The sequence below is a fragment of the Pleurodeles waltl genome, chromosome 11, assembly GCF_031143425.1.
Source record: "Pleurodeles waltl isolate 20211129_DDA chromosome 11, aPleWal1.hap1.20221129, whole genome shotgun sequence".
NCBI lineage: Eukaryota > Metazoa > Chordata > Amphibia > Caudata > Salamandridae > Pleurodeles > Pleurodeles waltl.
This window is the reverse complement of record NC_090450.1, coordinates 824,053,586-824,076,772: the sequence shown is the minus strand read 5'-3', so window position 1 is coordinate 824,076,772 and position 23,187 is coordinate 824,053,586. Positions and strand designations below refer to the sequence as shown.

The 23,187-nt window shown below is 43.5% G+C and overlaps 1 protein-coding gene across 4 annotated transcripts in view; it reads left to right on the top strand.

Moving 5' to 3' along the window:
- The window catches only part of SMTN (smoothelin), a 777,537-nt gene that overhangs the window by 569,920 nt on the left and 184,430 nt on the right, over nucleotides 1-23,187 (top strand). For all 4 annotated transcript variants that reach the window (XM_069214660.1, XM_069214661.1, XM_069214658.1 and 1 more), the window contains 2 exons: nucleotides 21,677-21,826; nucleotides 22,562-22,637. In XM_069214660.1, the coding sequence (XP_069070761.1) occupies nucleotides 21,677-21,826; nucleotides 22,562-22,637 (226 nt within the window). The remainder of the gene's footprint in view (nucleotides 1-21,676; nucleotides 21,827-22,561; nucleotides 22,638-23,187) is intronic.

Genomic DNA, 23,187 nt, shown 5'->3' with positions numbered 1-23,187 from the left:
GTCTAGTGGCCACTCTCAATCAGTGTAATGTTGTTGCTATGGGGCACTCAAGATTGACCATTTCAGGTACTGTGGAATAGACCAATCATATAAGGGAACGTGAACATAACTGTGCTTGTTGGTGGGTCCCACCCCCTCGTTTATGGGGAAAGGTTGTCCAAGTATAGTTTTGATCTGCTGCAATGTCTCTTTGAAGAGCCAAATTTAAAGGGCTGATTTAGAGGATAGCAGGTTGTGTTTCTTCCTCTGGTTTAGAGCTGAAGTACTGGAATGCCTAGCATTTTGCCTAACAATGTTTCTGTTTGAATCTGGCAAGGGTGATCAGATTTGTCTTTACTGACCTGAGGTTTGGGGGTGAGGGATATAATGGTTGTCAACTTCTGGGCACATTTGAACATGGACCCCTGCTGTTTTGATCACAGTGTAGAGCATCTTCAATTTGATTCTGTCATTGGTAGCAGTGCAGATCTTTTTAGGTTTAAAGCAGTCTGGACACGTATTTTGCAGCTTTTGGATCATTCTTCCATATTGCTACATGCATTATTGTGTGGAAATTCAGATCTGTGAGTTTAATTATATGTTATTATTGGGACTCATAGCAACTTGTCCAGTGGAGCAAAAATCTCTTACCAAGCTATTAAACTTTTATAGATGTACCATTTGTTCTTTGAATGTACTTGGGCACAAGCGAGAGAGATCTACATTGTAACCTTGCACATAGAAAGCTAAATCTGACACTACTAGCATGGGAAATGAAGCATCTTTGTGCAGGGCAGGAAAAGGGCTTGACTGTCTGTGATTTGTTCTGTAGAGTCATCCAAGACGTGAGACTGTTTGTAGCACTTGGAAATACCTATCTTAGGAGAAAAAACCTGGATGGCAGCACATGCAGCAGGATGTTTTTCTTTAGTATTCACTGAACGTTGCACAGAAACATCCATATTTAGTAGTCCTATATCCATGTAAGTGTTGACAATGCAGAGTTTGTAGTATTGCAAGAGCTCATGGTATTTAAGAGTAGGGTTGTCCTTAAACTGTATGTCCAAAACATCTTTGTCAAGGTCCATTGCACCAACCAAAGGTAAGAAGGGTACAGGTATTTCGAATGCTCGCCTCAGTAGTTTTTTCTAATGTTGGCATTGGAGATGCCACCAAAATCGTTTTACCTCTCTTCCATAATGGCAGTTTCTACTGCTGAAACAAATGTCTCTACTAAAGTTAACAAATTAGATTTGTAGTCAGTATGGTTGTTCCTCAAAGTGCTAGGAACCCCCTGAAAACCTGATTTCAATTATTAATATGTTGTTTGAAGGAATTTCCATTCTATTGTGTGCCTGTTAGCTGACCACAATGGCGGTATAGGCAGCAGTCCATTCTGATGGATACAACTACCTGTGGATTCCTCACCTCATGAATACTCCGATGGTGCCAGCATTCGACGGAAATCTTCTTCCTAGTCTCTGCACGTCGAAGAGGACGTCACTCTAGCCCACGCGACGCCGTCTGACGTCATACAGGCAATAAGAGGTCCTCGATGACGTGCCGACGTCAGTTCCCTTTTTTCCGTGCATTCGAAACGGTTATCTTCGAGGGAGCAACTGTTACTATTGTGGTTACAGTGTATTTTTTGCTGCGTAGTCCTTTTCTGCAGTAATAATGTCGCAGAGAAAGTCGGGTTTCAAGCCTTGTCGAGAGTGTGGGGGCAAGATGTCAGTTACAGATTCTCACTCCGACTGCCTTTGGTGTTTGAGCTCCGACCACGACGTCTCAACTTGCGATTCATGCCAGCACATGAATCCGAAGGCCCTCAAGGAACGTGAGGCTAAGTTGTTTATGGCGAAGTCGAAGAAAGAAAAGCATCACAAGAAGTCTTCTTCGCCAAGGCATCGGCGTCATCGAGACTCCCGGCGCCGTAGAGATTCACGGCGCCGTTCAAGCAAGGAGACTCGTTCCAGGTCGCCTTCGGATCGGCGCCGGAGGACTTGGGAGGCCAGTCCCACGGTCACGCCGCATCCGTCGACGCCGTTGCCCTCTCCGGCATCACCGACTTCACCTGGGCAGGCGTCGGTGATTGAGGTGATGCAGCCTCTTGTGTTGTCTCCGGCGTCGCAGACGTCGAGGCCGGCGTCGGGGTCGCCTTCGATACAGGCTCCCCAGTATCCGGCTTTTCCCACCCCTGGAGCCGATAGTACCGCATTCCTAAATGCGATGTATACCATCTTCCAACAAATGGCTCCAGGGGGTGCTCCGGCTGGTCCTTTGGCCTTTTCATTGGGTGATCCTGCGCCTCTACGGCCGGCACCCTTTATGCCCTTTCTCCCTTTTGGGAACGTGGGCTCGGCGCCGGTGGCCGCTTCGGTGGCTTCAGAGGGATTGGCCCCGGAGATTTCCATCCCGTCGACGTCGGGATTTCGTCCTGTGACTCCGGTGGGTCCATCTGCTCCAAGTTCTCTTCGTCCTGCTCTTTCATCGGCGTCGAAGTTGGCTGTGGCGCCGGACGCGGCGTCGGTTGCTTCTGGAGATCGGCGCCGATCTTCGACTTCGGCGGAAGCCATGTCGACTCCGCGTATCGAGCAGAGGCTACATTCGAGGAGACGGGCTCTTCGTCTATTGGAAGAGCAGGAGTACCAGCGAGTCCTGGAGGAAGGAGAACTGGAGGACTCTGGTGATGGACTGCATGGTCTGGATACAGCCAGTGGGCTGGACACTTCCCCTGAGTGGGATCTTTCGTCTCCAGGGGAATATACGGAGGAGGCGGCTTCCTTTCACGCTGTAGTACGGAAGGCAGCTAACTTTCTGGATCTGCCTTTGCCAGTGGCAGAGGCGAAGCAGAATCTTCTAACAGAGGTGCTACATCCGGCCTCTGCTGCAGCGGAGCCTCTCTTGCCGTTTAATGAGGCTTTGCTTGATCCGGTGCTAGAGGTGTGGAAGAGGCCAGTATCTTCCTCAGCGGTTCATAGGGCTGTGGCCAGGAGGTATCGAGCTGCGCCATCTGACCCTGGCTTTCTTTCTAGACACCCTACACCGGAGAGCTTGGTGGTGCAAGCCTCCTGTTCATCAAAATCAGCGCCTGGATCTTTCCCGACGGTGCCTGGAGACAGGGACTCGAAAAAGCTGGATGCGCAGTCCAAGAATTTTTTTTCATCCTGCAGTCTGGCGTTGAAGGCCACCAACGCAACTTGCATTCTGGGGAGATACATCCATGCTCTTATGGATGACATTTCGTCATCATTTACGGAGCTTCCCCAGGGTCTTTTGGATGTTGTTTCGGACGCCCAGGCTGCCGCGACCCAGATTATTCAGTCTGGGCTGGACACGACCGACTCGGTGGCTAGGGCGATGGGCACAGCTGTGGTGGCAAGGAGACAGGCCTGGCTCCGTAATTCGGGGTTTTCTGCGGATGTGCAGTCAACCCTATTGGACCTCCCGTTTGATGGGGACAAACTGTTTGGGGCCAAGGCAGATTCGGCCTTGGAGCGATTTAAGGAGAGCAGGGCCACAGCCAAATCCTTAGGGCTCCAAGCTCCTTCTTCCTCTGCCTCTTCCAGATTTTTCAGGAGGTTTCGTGGATTTGGGCGTGGCTCTTCCTCCTCTTCCTTTCGGGGGAGATTCCAGCAACCTGCCTCTTCCCATCCCTATAGATCTTTTAGAGGGAGAGGTAGGGCCCGTACCAGAGGAGCCTCTCAGCAGCACTCTGCCTCTTCCTCGTCCTCTGGAGGGGTGCAGCAGGGAAAGCAGCCTTAGGCTTCCACCATTTCCCACTCACTCCTCTCCTGTAGGGGGAAGATTACGGCATTTTCTCCGCAAGTGGAAGACTATTACAACGGACACTTGGGTTCTCAGTATTGTGGGAAAAGGCTACACCCTTCCCTTTCGGGAGTTCCCGCCCCCCATCCCGCCTCGCCCATCTTATTGTTCAGAAGAACACCTCTTGTTGCTAGAACAGGAGGTACAAGTCCTCCTTTCAAAGGGCGCGGTGGAGTTGGTCCCAGAGCAGGAAAGGGGTTGAGGTTGTTACTCAAGGTATTTCCTGATTCCCAAGAAGGATGGTCGGTTGAGACCAATCCTGGATCGGAGGATCTTGAATTGGTTCCTCAAACAGGAAAAGTTCAAGATGCTGACCCTAGCTCAGGTGCTTTTGGCGTTGAACAAGGAAGATTGGATGGTGTCTGTCGACTTGCAGGATGCTTACTTTCATATCCCGATACTCAAGTCGCACAGGAAGTATCTCCGGTTTGTCGTAGGATCGCAGCACTATCAGTTTGCGGTCCTTCCGTTTGGTCTTACTTCAGCACCTCGAGTCTTCACGAAGGTGATGTCGGTGGTTGCGGCAGAGCTCAGAAGGAAGGGGATAGCAGTATTCCCTTACTTGGACGACTGGTTGATCAAAGCCAAGTCTCCGGAGCTTGTGTTGCATCATCTGCAGTCAACGACTCAGTTGTTGTTTGACCTGGGCTTTTCGGTGAACGAGCCCAAATCTCACCTGGAGCCCTCTCAGTGCCTCCTGTTCATAGGGGCAGTACTGGATACAACATTGAGTCGAGCCTTTCCTCCGCCTCAGCGGATTCAAGATATTCAGGAATTGGTTCCAGTGTTTCAAAGTGGAGCGGTAGTTCCAGTCCTCAAGGTCCTTCGTCTGCTCGGTCTGTTTGCCTCCTGCATTCTGTTGGTCACGCATGCTCGATGGCACATGAGGGCTCTTCAGTGGTGCCTCGGAAGGCAGTGGTCTCAACACAAAGGAGATCTAGAAGGTGCTGTCAAGATCTCCAGAGATGCTGCTGTGGACTTGAAGTGGTGGATTGCGAGCAACAATCTTTCACAAGGAAAGCAGTTCGCGCAGTCGCCACCAGTGGCCACGGTCATAACGGATGCTTCCACTCTAGGGTGGGGAGCTCATCTGGGGGATCTGGAGATCAAAGGCCTTTGGTCTCCAGAGGAACAGATGTTTCATATCAATCTGTTAGAGTTACGCGCTGTACGTCTGGCTCTCAAGGCCTTCCTCCCTTCCCTTCGTGGTCAGTCGGTACAGGTCCTGACGGACAATACTACCACGATGTGGTACATAAACAAACAGGGAGGAGTAGGGTCATACCTTCTCTGCAGAGAAGCTCTTCGACTATGGTCCTGGGCAAAGGACCATCAGATTTGCTTGGTAGCAAATCATCTGGCCGGGGTCTTGAATGTACGTGCGGACGGTCTCAGTCGCCAATTCTCGGCAGACCACGAGTGGCGTCTCCATCCAGATCAAGCCCGTTTGATCTTCCAAAGGTGGGGGTTTCCTCGGGTAGATCTGTTTGCCACTCTGGAGAACGCGCATTGTCCGTTATTCTGCAGCCTCCAGTATCCGATGCAGGGAGCGTTGGGGGACGCGTTTCAAATAACCTGGTGCGGCCAGTTGCTTTACGCGTTTCCTCCCATACCCTTGATTCCTCGAGTAATGAGGAAGATTCGCCAAGACCGGGCGCTAGTCATCTTAATAGCTCCGGATTAGCCAAGGAGGGTGTGGTACTCCGACCTTCTCCAACTCTCAATGTGCCCTCCGCTCCGTCTCCCTTTCAGGGCAGACCTCCTCTCGCAGTCGCAGGGGCAGGTTTTACACCCCAACCTCCAGAGTCTGCACCTACATGCCTGGAGATTGAACGGGGCAACCTGAGTTCCTTCTCTCTTCCGCCTGATGTAGTGGATGTTATATTAGCGGCCAGGCGACACTCCACTAAATCTATCTACGCTAATAGGTGGTCTAAATTTGTTGCGTGGTGTGGAGAGAGGCAGATTGATTCCTTACATGCTCATCTATCGGACGTTTTGTCTTTTGCTCTGTCTCTAGCGCAGAAAGGTTGTGCAGTGGCTACCATTAAGGGTTATTTGTCAGCCTTGTCAGCCTTCATTTGTCTTCCAGACCAACCATCGTTATTTAAATCCCCTATTGTTATCAGATTCTTGAAAGGTCTTCTAAATAAATATCCTCCAAAACCATTCTTTATGCCGCAATGGGATTTGTCCTTGGTCCTGACTTTCCTTATGGGGTCCCCTTTTGAGCCTATGCATTCTTGCCCCTTAAGGTATTTGGTTATAAAAACAGTTTTCCTGGTAGCTATAACATCTGCAAGGAGAGTGAGTGAGTTGCAGGCCTTATCAGTAAAGCCCCCTTATACAACTTTTTATGGGGATAAGGTGGTGTTGAGGACCAAGGCTGCTTTCCTCCCGAAGGTTGTTTCACCGTTCCATTTGGCTCAGACAATTACTTTGTCCACGTTCTATCCTCCGCCTCATCCTTCTAAAGAGGAAGAAAGACTGCACCGTCTGGACCCAAAGAGGGCGTTGAGCTTCTTTATTGATAGAACAAAGGATTTCAGGCTGGAGAATCAGCTGTTCATCGGGTACGTGGGCAAGAGGAGAGGAAAGGCAGTCCACAAGAGAACACTCTCCAGGTGGGTTGTTCTTTGCATTAAAATCTGTTACTCTTTGGCAAAGAAGGATCCTCCTGAGGGCATTAGAGCTCATTCCACCAGAGCTAAGTCGGCCACTTCGGCCTTGGCCAGAGGTGTTCCTGTGGTCGACATCTGCAAGGCCGCAACTTGGTCGTCCCTTCACACTTTTGCGAAACATTACTGTTTGGACTCTGAGGTCAGAAGGGACGTCCATTTTGCACGGTCAGTGGTGCAGGATTTCTTGGTTTGACCATTTAGGCTCCCGCCACCGGGCGTGGTACTGCTTTGGGACTCTATTCATGAGGTGAGGAATCCACAGGTAGTTGTATCCATCAGAAGAACGAGTTACTTACCTTCGGTAACGACTTTTCTGGTGGATACATTAGCTACCTGTAGATTCCTCACGGTCCCACCCGCCTCCCCGTTGCCTTTCTGGTCTTACCAAGTAATCCTTGAGTGCGCTCCTCTTGGTCTTCAAGGTTGCAATAGATGTTGTATATATGGATACTTGTGTATATTTATCTGTATATATATATATATATGTATATATTCTGGTGTATATACATGATTTGCATATATTTGTTCATTTAAAAAAAAAAAAAAGAGAGAGTTATATTAAATTTACAGCTATTCATTGCAATATTGTGTATTTTACAAGGTTATGGGATGTTGCCTTGCTCTTTCATTGCATTGGGTTGTTCTCATGCACGTAAAAAATGTTGGTACTGACGTCGGCACGTCGTCGAGGACCTCTTATTGCCTGTATGACGTCAGACGGCGTCGCGTGGGCTAGAGTGACGTCCTCGTCGACGTGCAGAGACTAGGAAGAAGATTTCCGTTGAATGCTGGCGCCATGGGAGTACTCATGAGGTGAGGAATCCACAGGTAGCTAATGTATCCACCAGAAAAGTCGTTACCGAAGGTAAGTAACTCGTTCTTTTGTTTCTAAATAGGAAGGTGTCGTTAAATTGTAATTGCATTTGTATAGCGCTTACTGCTCCTGGCAAGGTGATGAAACGCTGTTCCGCTAGTAGCACGCTACTTCGGAGTCTAAAGTGGATAAGTGATGGATTAGTATAGGAAAATCTAAGTTGTTAATTTGGTTGTTGGACATGTGAGTCTGTTAGTTTGATTGAATAGGATAAAAGAGGTATAGATGAAGGGAGAGTCTAGAAAGTGTTATTTGGGAAATCATAGTAGTAAAAGGAGGTCTAGGGTGAGTTACAGGAGGAATAGAGGAGGGAATACTTTAGAAAGGGTTATTAGGGAGATCATATTAGTAACATGAGGTCTGGAATGAGCCAAAGGAATGATAGTGGGTAGAAGAGTCTGGAAAGTGTTATTTTGTAGATGATAGTAATAAAATGAAGTTTGGGGATGAGTCAAAGAAAAGATAGAGGAGGGAACAGTCTAGAGAGGGTTTTTAGGGTGTTCATAGTGGTACAATGAGGTTTTGGTTGAGTCAGATGAGGGATAGATGAAGGAAGAGTCTAGAAGGGTGTAAGGGAGATCATAGTGGTACAGTGAGGCTTGGGATAAGCCAGAGAGTGGAGGTTGAGAACATAATGAAAGCGGTATTGGTTTTACATAGAGTAGTGATTGAAGAGAGGTAAACATTTTTTTCATTTCTATATTTTTTCTACAGTAGTGGTAGAGTAACAAATGTAGATACATAACTACATAGAAAAATATACATGTATATTGAAAATAATAGAGATATAAAGTTATTTTATGTGTTGCTGTACATAAAGCTAGTTTCTTATGTATTTTTCTTTGGCAGGGGAGTTCTTTTTTGATTTGTTAATTTATAGTTATTTATTTATTTTTATTTTATATAGTCTGCCAATATTGCAATTGTGGAACACTTATAGATACAATTGTTCTGACCATATTTACATAATGTGATAGTTAAGATAAGCCCTATAAGCAAATAATCAAATCACTTTTATGTGTACTATACAGTGATCAATGTACATGTTAGGCATAAAGTAGTATAGATATTTTAATCATAAGTGATATATACAATTAAATAAATACCAGAGGCACTCTAACACATTCCAACTGATTATCAAGTACAAATAGTATGTGTAGAAGTTAGGTAAGGTCCAATCCATTTATTGGCATGTGGAAAGATCATGTCTTCAAAATACAAGCATTCATTCATCACCGGCTGAGACGTGTTTTGTCACTCTTGTGACTTTTTCAAGGCTGTAAAAGTACATAAAAGAAAACCATCAATTACAATCCCTAATGAACAACAGGAATACAGAACTGGCAAATATCAGCAAATACTGTGAAGGCAATGAATACCTTAACCTTTGTCCAAAGGCAAAATAACCCCAAAGAACACAAGAAAAAATAGGTATTTAAATTCACCAGTGTCACAAGTAAAGGAAATTTAAAAAAAGATATGTTCAAAAACTCCACAATGCAAAGTCATAAGAAGCATACAAGCATCACCATTGAATACAGTCAGTTAGGTCCCAATGTAAGAGTATGGATCCCCCCAAAAAGGTGGGGTAAAGTAAAAGATAGAGGAAAAGAAAGGAGAAGGGGGGACAACCTAATGGAAATTCAAAGCTGATCCTTTCCCGAATCACATTGTAGCCTTGTGAGTCAATAGTGTATATTGTGTCTAAATGCTATAAGATTACGAGAAATAAATAGTATATAAGAGATGTCTGATAATGTTGGTATAAACATCCTCAAGTCCAAACTAATGGGCAACCTACCATCATGCCTGCAATAACCAGTAGAAGTGATGACCTTGCCCCGCAAGCAATCCTGTAGGTATGTATATTCCCAAAGTCCTGTTCTATGCTGGCAAATGTAAGGATTGAGCTGCAAACATATTAAAATTATAATCAATATTCCTAATTGCAAAACACAACTCAGTAACTGAAAGCAACTCAATTGAAAACATACCACAAAAGTTGTCTTCAGAATAAATGTTGCAGTTCCTTCATTTTTAAAATATATTTATGGTGCTCAGGGCTCTGTGCTAAGGCTCTGTACAACTAAAAGAAAACCAGAGTTGTACATTGAAGTGTGTTGTGTTAAGCCAAATTAACATCCCATATATAGTGTCCCAAGAAGGAAGGCATGTCATTTGACCTACCCGAAGACCGTCTGTTAAGTTAAGTACGGTCCTAGAAAGTGATCGCCCACACAGAGACCATAATAAGGTCCGATCTGGATGAAAATGAAAAAACACGAATAAGCTTTAATGGTGAAAAGACAAAATACCATGTGTGCGGTATCCAATAACTGGACATTGATAAATATGCAGCAAATTAAACCGTTACCCATTGGAGGTTCTGATTGCTCCCAGGTAGCCCAGGCAATATGTGTTCATGAAGCTTCACCTCCTGTCGGAGTCTGCACCTATTCACCTTCCAACCACGTGAACACTACTGATGATGAACCAAGGCCAGGTCCTACATGAGTTCTAGGTTGTGAAGATTCCTTAGGGCTGCAGGGATAGCCTCTCAAAAGTGATCACCACCAAGACAAACCAACTGAAATGGAAACTGTTCTGCTCATGGGGTCAGCAATCCAACCTGCATCCTTTGGAGACATCACCAGGCCAGATCCTACCTTATCTTCTCTCTCTTGCTTGTTCAGGGTAGGTATAAGCATCTATAAAGGTACATCTCACTGCAATATCAAGATATAGGCGCTCCTCGCACTCCTCACTGTATCCCACAAGGATCATCAAGCAGTTCACGAAGGGATTGCTCATGGTTTTCCCTTTGGTATGAGTTCCTCTTCTGGAATGGCAACTAAAAGTAGTTTTCTAACAACTTACCAACCTCTGTTCAAACCCATTCACAAAGTTGACCTTAAATTTCTCACATGGAAGGTAGCTTTACTGTTGGTGCTCACGTCGGCTAGAAGAATGAGTGAGACACAAGCTTTCACACCACAGGAACATTTTTTATGTTTCACAGAGAGAGGATTATGTGATCTTTAGGACTGTTCCAAAATTAATTACCAACGTTCCATCACAGTTTCATCTCGAAGAACTAATTATACTAAGATCCTTTTTCCCAAATCCAACATCACCAGCAGAAAGATCTTTGTATATGCTTAAAAGATGTCTGAAATTCTACCTGCATTGCACCAAACAGATTCATAAAACCGAGCACCTGTTGGTCGCTTATGGACAAACTAGACATGGTGATCCAGTCATGAACACAACTATTGCAAGGTGGATTTTTGCAGCAATCTAGTTTTGCCACTCCAAACCTGGCAAGTGGCTCACAGCAAAAGCACACTTGTTGAGAGCAGTTTCCACTTCAGCTTCCCCGTTTGAGGGTACTTCGCTGGAAAAGATATGTCCTGCTGCGACCTTAAAGAGCTTTCACACATTTACGCAGTACTATTGCCTGGAATCAGCACAGCGCAATGATGCAGCCATTGTACAGGTGGTGTTGTGCCATCTATTTAAAAAAAAGTGAACCTCTGTTACTTAAGTACTTATTTAAGGTTATCCATATATATAACTCTTCTAACCCTAAAATGTTTTTTTTTTTTTACTTAAACTGGGAGCTCCCTGTCTGGACAAAGCTAAACCCCTCTGAAGAGCTCTAATGAGAGCGAAACACGTGTCATGGTTGCTTTTACTCATTCCAGGTTGGCCTAGATGGTATTTTACCAGTCCAAATCTGTAATACTGTGTCTGGAGTGGTAAATGGCTTTTGTCATTTTACAGCTCGGCGAGGATGACACTGTGCCAATCCTATGCTTAAAGATTTTGCTGTACAAATTGCAAAAGACTTCGGGCCTGATTACAACTTTGGCGGAGGGTGTTAATCCGTCCCAAATGTGAGGGATATACCGCCCGCTGTATTACGAGTCCACTATATCCTATGGAACTCGTAATACGGTGGGCAGAATATCCGTCACATTTGGGACGGATTAACAGCCTCCGCCAAAGTTGTAATCAGGCCCTTTGTCCCTATCTACTTCAGCAGTGGATAGCGATGTGCTCTTCCTATGGTTAAAAACTTTGCTAGATAAACAGACATTTGAGGCGAGCAAATCTAGAGTGTCGCTGGTGTTGCAGGGTGCTCCTTACTGGAGTTGCTCTCCACCTAAACTTGTGAACTACCCAGAGTTCTCTCTTATTTTTTGCATAATGTATGCATCACTCTAACCCTGAAAGGGCTTTGTTTTGATATATATATATACATATATATATATATATATAGATATATTTTCATATAAAGCATAGATATTTTATCACATACACTATGTTTATGTATTTATATAGATAACACTGATACTCACCATCCTCAAAGGGTACTTATATCACACAATGTGAAACTACAATAACGTAATTACCTGTAACTGCAGTTCTCCTGTATTGGTATCTTTCATAGATTCACATGTGACCCACCCTCCTCCCCATAGAGTCTCCCCTTATGTCCTTTAGTTATATATCTCCCTTGTGCTAGAAAATCTGATGAGGGTTCTAAATGGTGCTGTCACCTGATTGGCTGGACTTTGTGTCTTTTCTGAAGATGTGAATAAGACATGAATGTCAATGCACTTTAACATTGACTTGTATGAAAATTTTTCTATACTGCTATTTGTTTGTACCGTGGGACTCTCATTTTGACGGCAGAGAATGATTCAAGCATGTGAAGCTATCAAAGATACCGATACTGAAGAACTGCAGTTACATGTACGTAACTCATTTTCTTCTGTTTGAATAGGAACTGTTTTCGCTTTTTTGAATATTGACTTCTATATATTGTGTTAAGTTTGTGTAGGTGAAGTTTGTCTTGATTGTTGTTTTGAGCCAGGTGCATTGGTGCTTTGCACTTTGTTGTTTTATTTTTATGAGTTCTGCATTCATCCAAAGTGCTAATTTTTTTTTGCCCTGGTTTGTTGTTTTTAGTGGTATTATGAAATCAAAAGCTTCCTGGAGCCACTGGTAGAGTTTGTGAAAGGAATGTACCTTGTCTAGATCTGTGTTGTATTTCTAAGTATTCAATTTTTTTTTTAAATGTCATGGTCGATATGTGATTGCATGTAAGGTGCCCTTAGGTGTGGTGGTTTGTGATGTTTTGTGTTGAAAAGCTACCAGATGGTGGTCAGACCACGTGACTGGAGTAATCTTTCCAAAAATGACTAGTTCTTGATTTGCAAAAATGACATCTAGGATGTGTCCAGCGAGGTGTAGGGGTTTGTGGACAATCTGATGTGGGTTCAGTGTATGTCTAGGCTAGTGATGAGCATTCTTGGATGGGGTATATTGGATTTGTCACACCATATGTTTAGGCCACCAAGGATGCATAGGTTGGAGTGTAGTGTTGTTAGACCGGACAGTCTTAGGGTGGTCACCCCCAACTTTATGCCTGCCGCCCGCCACGTTTTGACACTGTTTATGTTGGCTTTAGGACTCTGCACACTTTACCACTGCTAACCAGTGCTAAAGTGCATATGCTCTCTCCCTTAAAACATGGTGACATTGGCTCCTACCCATTTGACATATGTAATTTACTTGTAAGTCCCTAGTAAAGTGCACTGCATGTGCCCAGGGCCTGTAAATGAAATACTAGTGGGCCTGCAGCACTGATGTTGCCACCCACATAGATAGCCCCTTAACTATGTCTCAGGCCTGCCAATGCAAGGTCTGTGTGTGCAGTTTCATTGCCACTTCAATTTGCCATTTAAAAGTACTTGCCAAGTCTTAAGCTCCCCTTTTTCTACCCCTAAGGTAGGTCCTAGGTAACCCATAGGGCAGGGTGCTGTGTAGATACAAGGCAGGACATATACCTAAGTGTTTTATATGTCTTGGTAGTGTAAAACTCCTAAATTTGTTTTCCACTGCTGTGAGGCCTGCTCATGTTTCATAGGCTAACATTAGGGCTACCCACATATACTGTTTGAGTGGTAGATTCTGATCAGGAAGGGGTAGACAGGTCATATTTAGTATGGCTAGAATGGTAATACAAACTCCTGCTGACTGGTGAGGTTGAATTTTATATTACTATTTTAGAAATGCCACTTTTAGAAAGTGTCCATAATACACTGTAAATTTCTACACCAGCTATATTATACACCTGCCACTCTTTACAGATACGGGCTGCGAGAAGTTGCTAAATGCACTATGTGCCCTGAAGCGCACTGAGACTTTCTCCACTTAAATTGGGGCTGCCCCAGGATTCAGAACTTTAGGCAGGATGATTAGGATGCACTGGCAGACATGATGCTGTACAATAAAGAAATGTCTCCTCAACTCTACCTTCTGGGTCTAGTTAAACCTGTGTCAGCAGCTGAGAGAAGGTTTGTTGTGGTAGCGTTACTAATGGCTAAGAGACGAGTTGTAATGTATTGGGGAAGGAGTGGATGCCCTTCAAAGGAATAATGGGTAAAAGATCAATCATATTGTAATGATCAATTAGACAAATACGCAGAGGAGCTGCCTAAGACGTTCGAGCCGAAGGACATATTGGGCCTTTAAAGGCATAACTGCTGGGGCAGGCCCTGATTATGGTTCAACTAAGGACAGAACCAATATCCTGATTGACTATATATGATCACAGGCAGCTGAAATTTAGGAGTCAGTATGTCATTAACTATTATACTGTTTACCAGATTGAGGCATGCATGGCAGTTCGCAAATGTACCACGTCTGCAGGATGTTTCTGTGTACAATGGGTGTGTCTTGTTTCTTTGTGTTACCTTTGTTGGTGATATGAATACTAAACATTGTCTACACTTGATTATACCCATCATTCAGGGGTTTGCCCAGAAGCTTCTGGATAGTCTTGCAGTGTATTTTGATGTTTGCCACTGCGTCTAGGAGTGCTGGTATGACACTTCTGTCCAGCAGGAGAACTTTCCTATTCTAAGGCATGATGTTTCTTAATTGATAAGACAATCACTTTCTTTTTCTTGAAGTGAGTTTTTTAAATTCATTTTTTCATTTCTTTAAATGCCCTGTTGTTTAGGCTGCTCTTTCTCAAAAGCTTTATCCCTAGAGGACACTTCCTAATCAGTCCGGTCAGTCCTGCTTACCTCGGAGTGTCTTACCGAGTCTCTGTTGCACCCAGTATTCTGGCAGTAATGGTCATCAGCATATTGATAGTAATCTGGTTGTTTTTAGTTTCTATGATTCCTCAAATTATAGTATTCTCTAAGTTCTTGTGGTTTGGGAGATCCAGTCCAGCATTTATTTGTATCCTTCTGGTGTTTATTTGCATCTTGCCAATTATTTATTACGGTCCTTCCTAATTCTGCCTTACACTTCAGTTGTGGTGTAGACGGCTAAATGATTTTAGATCGTTCTACCTCTCACTGGTCAGGTTCATTTGTCAAGATTACTGCATCGTTCTGAATATTACTCAGACCTATTACAGTAACCACCTTATAATTACTCATTAATTCCATGCGCTGACCTAGTACCCGAGCAAATTTGAGTTCATTTTTGAATTTGATTTAAAGCATCTGTCAATGAACTACACTATTGGAGGTGGATATTGAACAGACACAGCAACCCCCGCCACCATCCCATGCATGACACCTAGTCAATATTTTGTGCTTTCCTTGGGGCATCCAATTGATTTGTTTTAGGTATCCAAAAAGGCATTTCATCTTGCTCGTTGGGCACTTTGCCCATTATGGTAATAATGCTCTGTGGACTTACCGTAGGTGCAAGAGCACCATATGAAACTGCAGTATGGTCTTTGTTCCTATAGTTTTATCATATGTTTAAGCAGCATATTTCTGTCAGCATCAAAGAGTGAGCCTGTATCCCACTAAAATTGCCCATTCCCCCCAAAAGGCTGAATGGTCCCATTCACACTAATGCTGTAAAATGAAGAGGCTCCCTGATAAACCATTGCATATGCTCTTGAGAATGTGTACAAATCAACACATTCTGAGATGGTATAAATCTCGAAGTGGGTTGCATGTGTTTATACCTTACGAAATGTTCAGTGGCTTACTCCACTGGTTCGCTCTCTACCCATGAGTAAAAACATTTCTTTTGTGTACTCAGTGCTGGCAGAAACTACCAGCATTACCTCCACCTGTAGTTGGGAGTTTTTGTGATGTTAAATGATCGATCAACGGACCCAGAACATTAAACCTTATTGTTATATTTACATTCACCATTTTGTAACAGATTTAGATAATGGTTCAAATTTCAATTGGATAATCAGGAATCTCATTTTAATAGTTAAGGTTTACAAACCCGTCAGCAGAACAGGTGGTCCATTCCCATCTTATCAGGTGTGGAAACCTTTACCACTACAAGCTTGATGTCTTTGTTTTCGTACTGCGTGGCTTCTTAGGCTAATCAGTTTACAAGGCTCCTATCATATTGTGGAGCAAAGTCATGATACCAAGCAGTCTAGGCTATATCCATTAGAATTCCCTTGGCCTCCAGATATTTCGGGTACACCAGTTTGCCATTTGGAGTGCAGAAAAACGTCAAGTGTCTCATGAATCCCTCTTAAGGCTGACCTAGAAGAGATCCATGTTGGTAACTGACAAACCTTCCTGAGACAGCAGGTTATAGTTTGGGTTCTCTTCATCCTTTCCCCTTAAGTAGTACACACACTAGACATCTAGATCGGTGCAGTTGGAGGTTTTTTATCAGAGGGATAATTTTTACAGAACGTATACAAGTATCACACTGTGACAATTGAAAGTATTATAAATGTAAGTAACTTTAAATATATTAAGCTATTATTTATTGACACATCTCATTCCTACAAAACACCAATGACAGGGGGCCCCTGCCCCTATGCAAGGCGGAACTTGGTGTCCTATTTATCCTTCTGTAGCACAAGAACTATCACAATGTGCTCTCTTGATAAGTACTATGTGAAGAATATTGTGGAAATTCCTTGTTCCTCAACTCATATCCTATGTACATCTGTATATTTGCAAAGCAATATTATACCTAAAGAATAAAATATACAATATTTGCAATATTTATGTATGTATTGACTTGGCTATATCTTTGGTGTTGTTTGACAAATATTCATGAAATTTTCAAAAAAGGTGTCCTCTAGGATCTTGTTGTACATAGAAAGTTTCTGTATGATCCGTCAAGCAGGGGCCGTGAAAAAGGAGGTGTCAACAAAAGTGTGTCTCCCATGTTAATTCCCATAGGAATTTTGAACATGACTACAGCCTGAACCGCTGGATGGAATTACACCAAATGTGGCAGAAATGTAGCTCTTGGTCCATAAAGCTCACTTTTTTGTTATTTGGTGTAAATCTGTTCAGTAGCTTTCGAGATATTAAAGGAAATCCAAATTTCTAAATTGAGGTGCACAAAGAATTCAGAAATTCTCTTGATCTCGTGCAGAGATCTGATTGGATGCCAACACTTCAACCAGGAAGTGTTGGCAGCCCTTTTGGGACTCGGACCCAGCCCAGTCCCACACAAAAAGATTGAATGAATATAAAATTTATAAGACAAATACCCTGACCCCCTAGCCTTTGCCCTGGTGTCCACCTGGGACCCTGGCAAGGCAAAAAGTAATTTAAAAAAAAAAGCCGCATGAGTTAAGTAAATGTAACTGTTGTAATGTTAATTAGAGCACTTCACTGACTGTGTAAAAATAGAGTCTGGGCTGGTGTAAAAACAGTTATCTCTTTTGACTATAACTTCAAATTATTACAAGCTCATAAGTATTAATTCTCTGTAGTAGAATGACAAAGTCTGGCATCTGAGAAGGGCGTAACATTCGTACATCAGCCACTATCTGCTGATAGCACTCCAACAATATTGTATTTGGACTGGTTGCAAATATTGTATGAATTCAGTTGTCAGGCTGTTTGCTCTGAATTCACAATGTGTCCCCTTACACTAAAAACGTCAATCTATCAGGCAGTGTATTTTTCCGGCATCCACTTTTACATAATATCTCTCACCCATGCTCTTAATGCACTGCCACCACCTCCTCAGTTCAATGCAAAGGGAACTCCGCTTCATGTGCCTCTTTTGAGGGCTGACAGGAGACCAGCTTTAATGGTAAGATAGAGATATTCTTCAGCTGACATGTTGGACAGGAAGTGGCTTCAAAGACACGGCTTTCTTGTTGGAATTCATGGCAGGAGTGCAGCATGTTCAGTATTAGGATACTCTTGTGGCTAAGAAGTCTGCAGGTAGTTGCTGGAAGTGTTATCCTTAAACTGCCTTCTGCACAGCATAGAAGGAAACTCATTTCCTTATGGCAAAATACTTTGAGACCTTTATACCAAGATAAGCGCGTGTGTCCGCAATGAAAAAAAACACACTATGAGTGGAAGAACTTGCAGTGAAGGATGTAGAATAATTCACCACTAAATGTATCAATAAAAGGTGTAGGTGGTTGACCGCAATGCCAGTCATGCTGTCAGCACTGTAATCCTGGGTGAGTAAAAGGGGAAGTCATTGCAGTTGTTCCCATTCTGTTCATTGCAAGTGTTTTAAATGATTTATGTGTCCCACATAAGCGCTACACCAGTAGTCACAAACTGCATTCTGACAACTGTAATTGGATGTGCCACTGTCAATATTGCAATAAATGTTATATTACAAAATGAAGGATTTGCTTCTATGATTCTAACTCATGACTATAATAGCATTGTGCTCAGTGATAATTTTATATCCTCAAGTTGAGGGGTGATAGTTAATTAAAATGAATACTCAAATTTCCTGGGTCTAAATCACACACCGAAAATCCACACAGACCCACCATGTGGATAAGGCAGGAAGCAATATATAATATAGTTTTATGTGGTAGTTCATAAGGTGCTACAGAAATGTGCCATGGAGCAGGTGTATTGAGAAGGCTCTCTTCTCAAACATGCTACTCCCTTGACTCCATTGACATCACCAGAAAGTTGATATTCAGAATCACCTTTCATAAAATAATGTACATCAAACTCAATTTTAAATTAAGATTATTCTGTTTAAACAAAGGGCCAATCTGCTCAATCAGTTACTGAAATAAATAAATAGAAACATATCTGGATCCTCCACAAGTCCAACTGTCCCTATGCTGATATCTGATTGGCTGCCTACACTTCAACAGGGAAGTGTTGGCTGCCACCTCGAGTCCCAGAAAAAAAGTTAACAATTAAGAAAAGGGACCAGGGTAGAGTCACCCTGACTGCTTAGCTCAGTTGCTGAGGTCCCAGCGGGACACTGCCAGGGCTAAAAAGCATTAAAAAAATGGATGTGCGTTGGGGCTGCATGCCCTCGGCCGTCCAGGTACCGCCATTTCCCTGGGGCATTAGTAAAAGAATGAAGGGTGTCTGTTGTGGAACCCCGGCCCTGGGGACCACCACCTCCCCAGGGCTATTTCCTTGTTCTAGGGTGGCCACACCCCCCTCAAGGAGCAAATATTGGCCTTGGGGACCACCAACCCCAGGGCACCAGCTCCTGCTATGTCCTGGGGTGCCCACCCCTGGGACATAACTATTTGCTGTGACTTGGTGTCAGCTTTGACAGCTGCTGCCAAATCACAGCAAACACTCCACTCTGTTTGTCAGCTCTCGCTTGCTCGGAGCGGAGATTACTTTTGCAGACAGGGATCTGCATGTTTTTGAGCTCCGTGTGTGTAAAAGCAATGCCGGCTCCCGCAGGAGGCCGGGAGCTGGCTCGGAGCACACTCTGTTTTTGATGCTCTCCCTGCAGTTTCCAATGCACACTGGGTGCCCTTATGGGCACCCAGGATTGATGGCCAAGCCTCAGGGATGGGGTCCCCAGAGCTGAAATCAGCCTGTAGAGGGAGGCCGCGGGCTCTCCTACCCCAATTTTTTTTATTTAGGCTGGGCCCCAGGGGTGGGGTCCCCGGGGCCGAGATCAGCGCCTACACCCCCCAAACTATTTAAGCCAGGGGATGGGGTCATCTTGGCCAAGATCAGGGTGGGGAGGGTGTGCATGTGGCCCCCTCCCCCAAAAAAAATATATATATTTAGACCGCGTCCTGGAAGGTAGTGGTCCTCTGGGCTTTTAAAAGGCCTAGCTAGGGGGCCCCATGTGCCCGCTCCTTAATAATTGTATTGGCCACGCCTCTGGAACATGGCCCACCTGGGGACAAAAAGTGCAGGAGACTTTTTTTTCTTTCTTCTTTTTATAATTTTTGACAAAATCTGCAGATCCACCCAGGGGTTTTGGTGAAAATGTAAAAAAAAAAAAAAGTTTTGGTCCTACCAAGTCCCAGGGGGACCCCAGGACCAAGGCAAGGGTGTTACGTTATATTTATACACCCAGCTCCTTTTTATTTATTTTTTTGTGTTTGATGAAGGACGTGCGTGGGGTTGGTTGATTGTAGGAAGTAGGCCGCAGGGCCTGGTCACAGGCCAGGGCCTGCAGACGACCCCTGCCACGCAAGGCCAGAGGTCGTGTGTGGAGCGGGATTTGGCAATTAAAGGGGTTTGACCACAGGGCCTCAGGCCAGGCCCTGCAGCTAACCCCCGCTGTACACGGTGAAAAGTTGTGTTTGGTTCAGAATTTGGTGCTTGGAGGGGGTTGGAAGCAGTGCCTGGCCAAAGGCCAGGCAATGCAACCAACCTCTGCCAGGCACGGGCAAGGGCCATGCGCGGCAGTGGTTGGATTGAAGTAAGGTAATTAAAATTACTTAACGTTAAAAAAAAAAGTCGAAATTCACCAAAAAGGAACAAAGGTTACAGGGATGTTATAGTTCGGAAATAGAATTTTAAAAAACATAGGAAATCACTTAAAAATCCAAAGGTTACAGGGATATTATAGTTAAATTCTGAATGAACTCGCTAGTAATTTGCATGTGATTTAAAGTTCAAAGCAATGCAGTGCAAATTCACACTGTTGCCTGTGATCAAAGGCCAGGGAGTTGGATGAAAAGCTTTAATTTAGTGAAAATACCTGCCCAATGAGTGCGTCTTCGTCCTGAGGAGAATTGTGCTATTATATATATGCATTATCTGCATAGTATAATGTGCTCTTTATTACCTATTTTGGGTGTGGGGAAGTGGACATGCCTCCCGAGAGGAGAAACCTCGAGAGGGTCCTGTTGCCTTTGCTCTCTCTGGCTTACTGCATGGCGTTTTTTCACGTGTATTTATTTGAACAAAACGTATTTCACCAAAAGCAGGATTCAGGAGGTTAAAATTGTGCAGGGAGGTAAAGTCAAATTGTAAACTCAGTGCGACTGTTACTAGAGTTGTTTTCCTGTGTAACGTTATTTCTATATGCAATCAATAAACAGTGTTTTTCTGATGGGAGTTTTCTATACTGTATTAATGAACTCAAACTTGGAATTTTCATTGTATTAATAGATATGTAGTTTGCATTTTAGTTCAGCGCTCTAAATAACATGGGTTTGGGCACATTTACTTTAACCCAAAGTAATGTCCATTGGGAAGGAATAACTTTAGTCAACAGGATAATTTGATACTGTTTGGATTTATTTGAACGTGTGCCATCGCCTATATCAATAATAATGTATTTGTCTTGTTAAGAATTGCAGATGATCCAGCTGACTCCTTAGGGCCTTGCCTCTAAAGAGAGAGGGGGCTAGCAGGATGCTGCTCTGTGCGCAGGTGGCTGGACTTAGTAAACAAACTCTTAACGCCATCCTACTGGCTTTCAACCATTGACCGAAACATTATATTCTCATATGCCTTGTAGTGACCATTGAGCTCCATGAAAATAGTAGATAATTTCCCAGAGTTAATCCGTGCAAAGTTTTGAGGGCAACACCATTGTGATACCGTAGACACCTCACTTAACAGTAAAGCTTCTGTAGGTACTAATTAGGACTGTGCTTTGTCATGATTCTTAACCAATAAATTGTGAAAACAGTTCCAAGTTGCTGAGTTGCCACTGCTGAAGATATGAATTATTTGTGTAATCAGGATTCTGAAGAACTTTGGAAAACGTTATGTGACCCAGTATATACTTTAGGTACTTCATAATTTAAAAAAAAGAACGATTATCACAACGGCATGTGATAATTAAACTTATGTTCTTGTTAACTAAAGCAGATAACTTGCCAATTTTATCCTATGCAAGTAGTATAATGCATTTTTAAAAAGTAAAAATATCTGTTTAACATTAATTGTCTATTTGCAATTTACTTATTTTAAGGAAGTGTTATTTTGTTTTATTTTAATGGCCCGGTAAGACCAATGCCCTTAAATAATTCTTTTGTTTGACAAAACTTTGTAATGTTCCCGTTATGGAGTACATGTTTAATGCAGATGTTTGATTGTTCATTCTTTTCACTAATGCATATGCCTTGTTTCAGGTGGAGACCGAGAAGCCTGAACAGCAAAAACCTGCCGAACTGGTACCAAATGGCATGGTCAAAGCTCAGGAGGATGCGCCTGAGAACAGAAGCAAGCTCAGTGCAGAGGATCTGAGTAGGGTAGAGGAGGAGGAAGTACTGGATAAGATGGTACGATATACTGTGTCTGTTTCACAGACCCCCGTGTCACAAATGTGACTCATACATAAACCACACGTTTCTGAGGGTTGTATTCTACTTTACTCGTGTTCTGGGCCAAACTGTACTCAAGCAGGGTGCTACTGTCACTGGCAAAGGAATACTTACATATAAATGGTGCAGAAAGTGGACAGTGGCCTGAGGTGCCCTTCGAACGATGCTATTATTGTATTTGACTACCAAACCAGTGGTAATGGGGCTCAGTATCCTTTATTTGCAGTAGTACCTTTGCCACTGGTCCCCGGCACACATGGATACTGTTATAAGACACTGGTGACCACTGTGCCAAGTTTCGATGTGTGGTAAAGGTTTTTAGGTGTTGGTGCTTTTTGCACCACTGAGAAGAACGCAATACACTTGTTTTGTTCTTCAAAGAGGATGTGGTCTAGCATTTCAAGTTAGATTGGCCATGTTGAAGAGGGTCCAAGATTAATTTGGGTATAGTTGATTGCTGTCAGTAATGCAAGTGAGAAAACAATGTTGAAATGGAATGTTGAGCAAAGCAATTACCAGTGATTGAAATTAATTAATGTTTTCAAACCATCGTGTTTTCTTTTCTCACCTTGTGTGCCACACCACACAGGAAGAGAAATGTAACACATTTATATAGACCTAACTGTTGTTTAACTATCTCTAGTCACTTACCCCCTTACATTCTGTATGTGATCACTCTTGATTTTTCTGCAGCTGGATAAAACAACAGATTTTGAAGAGAGGCGACTGATTAGATCAGCAATGAGAGAATTGCGGCAGAAGAAGAGAGGTATTACTTCACTGTTTTTGGTAGAAGAAAAAGACAAGCAGGTTTTGGGGGCAGGCTTCTGGGTTTGCTGCAGTAAAGCACAGTGTCTTTTCGACTAGCATGATAGTTTGTATCCTTTATTGAGAAAAATTCATTCCTGTCATATCTTGAATGTGAATGCCTGGCCTGTGCTGCTGTGACCATGCCTAGCTTCTTTGACATTTATAGTCTAGCTGTAGGAAGCTAAGCAGTCATGGTTCTGTATATGAAAGATGTTTTTTATGTTGCCTATGAGAAACTTGTTGTACAGTAAATTGTGACATTCCCTGCACTAGTTTCAGTGAATTATCCTATGCAAGCCAAAATGTAGTATGTGCTTAAGCTGTTTCTGTGGGTTGGGGGATTCCTTGTGCTTCTTTAATCTAAGAACACTGTGCTTCTGTGATTTAAGACATTGCTGATGTTTCCTGTCCCTTTGAGTTAGGTATTGTTGTGATGAGGTGACGTCCTGTGTCACGGGGCCACAGCGATCCCTGTGCAGCTGAAAAACAATGATCTATTACTGTGAAGT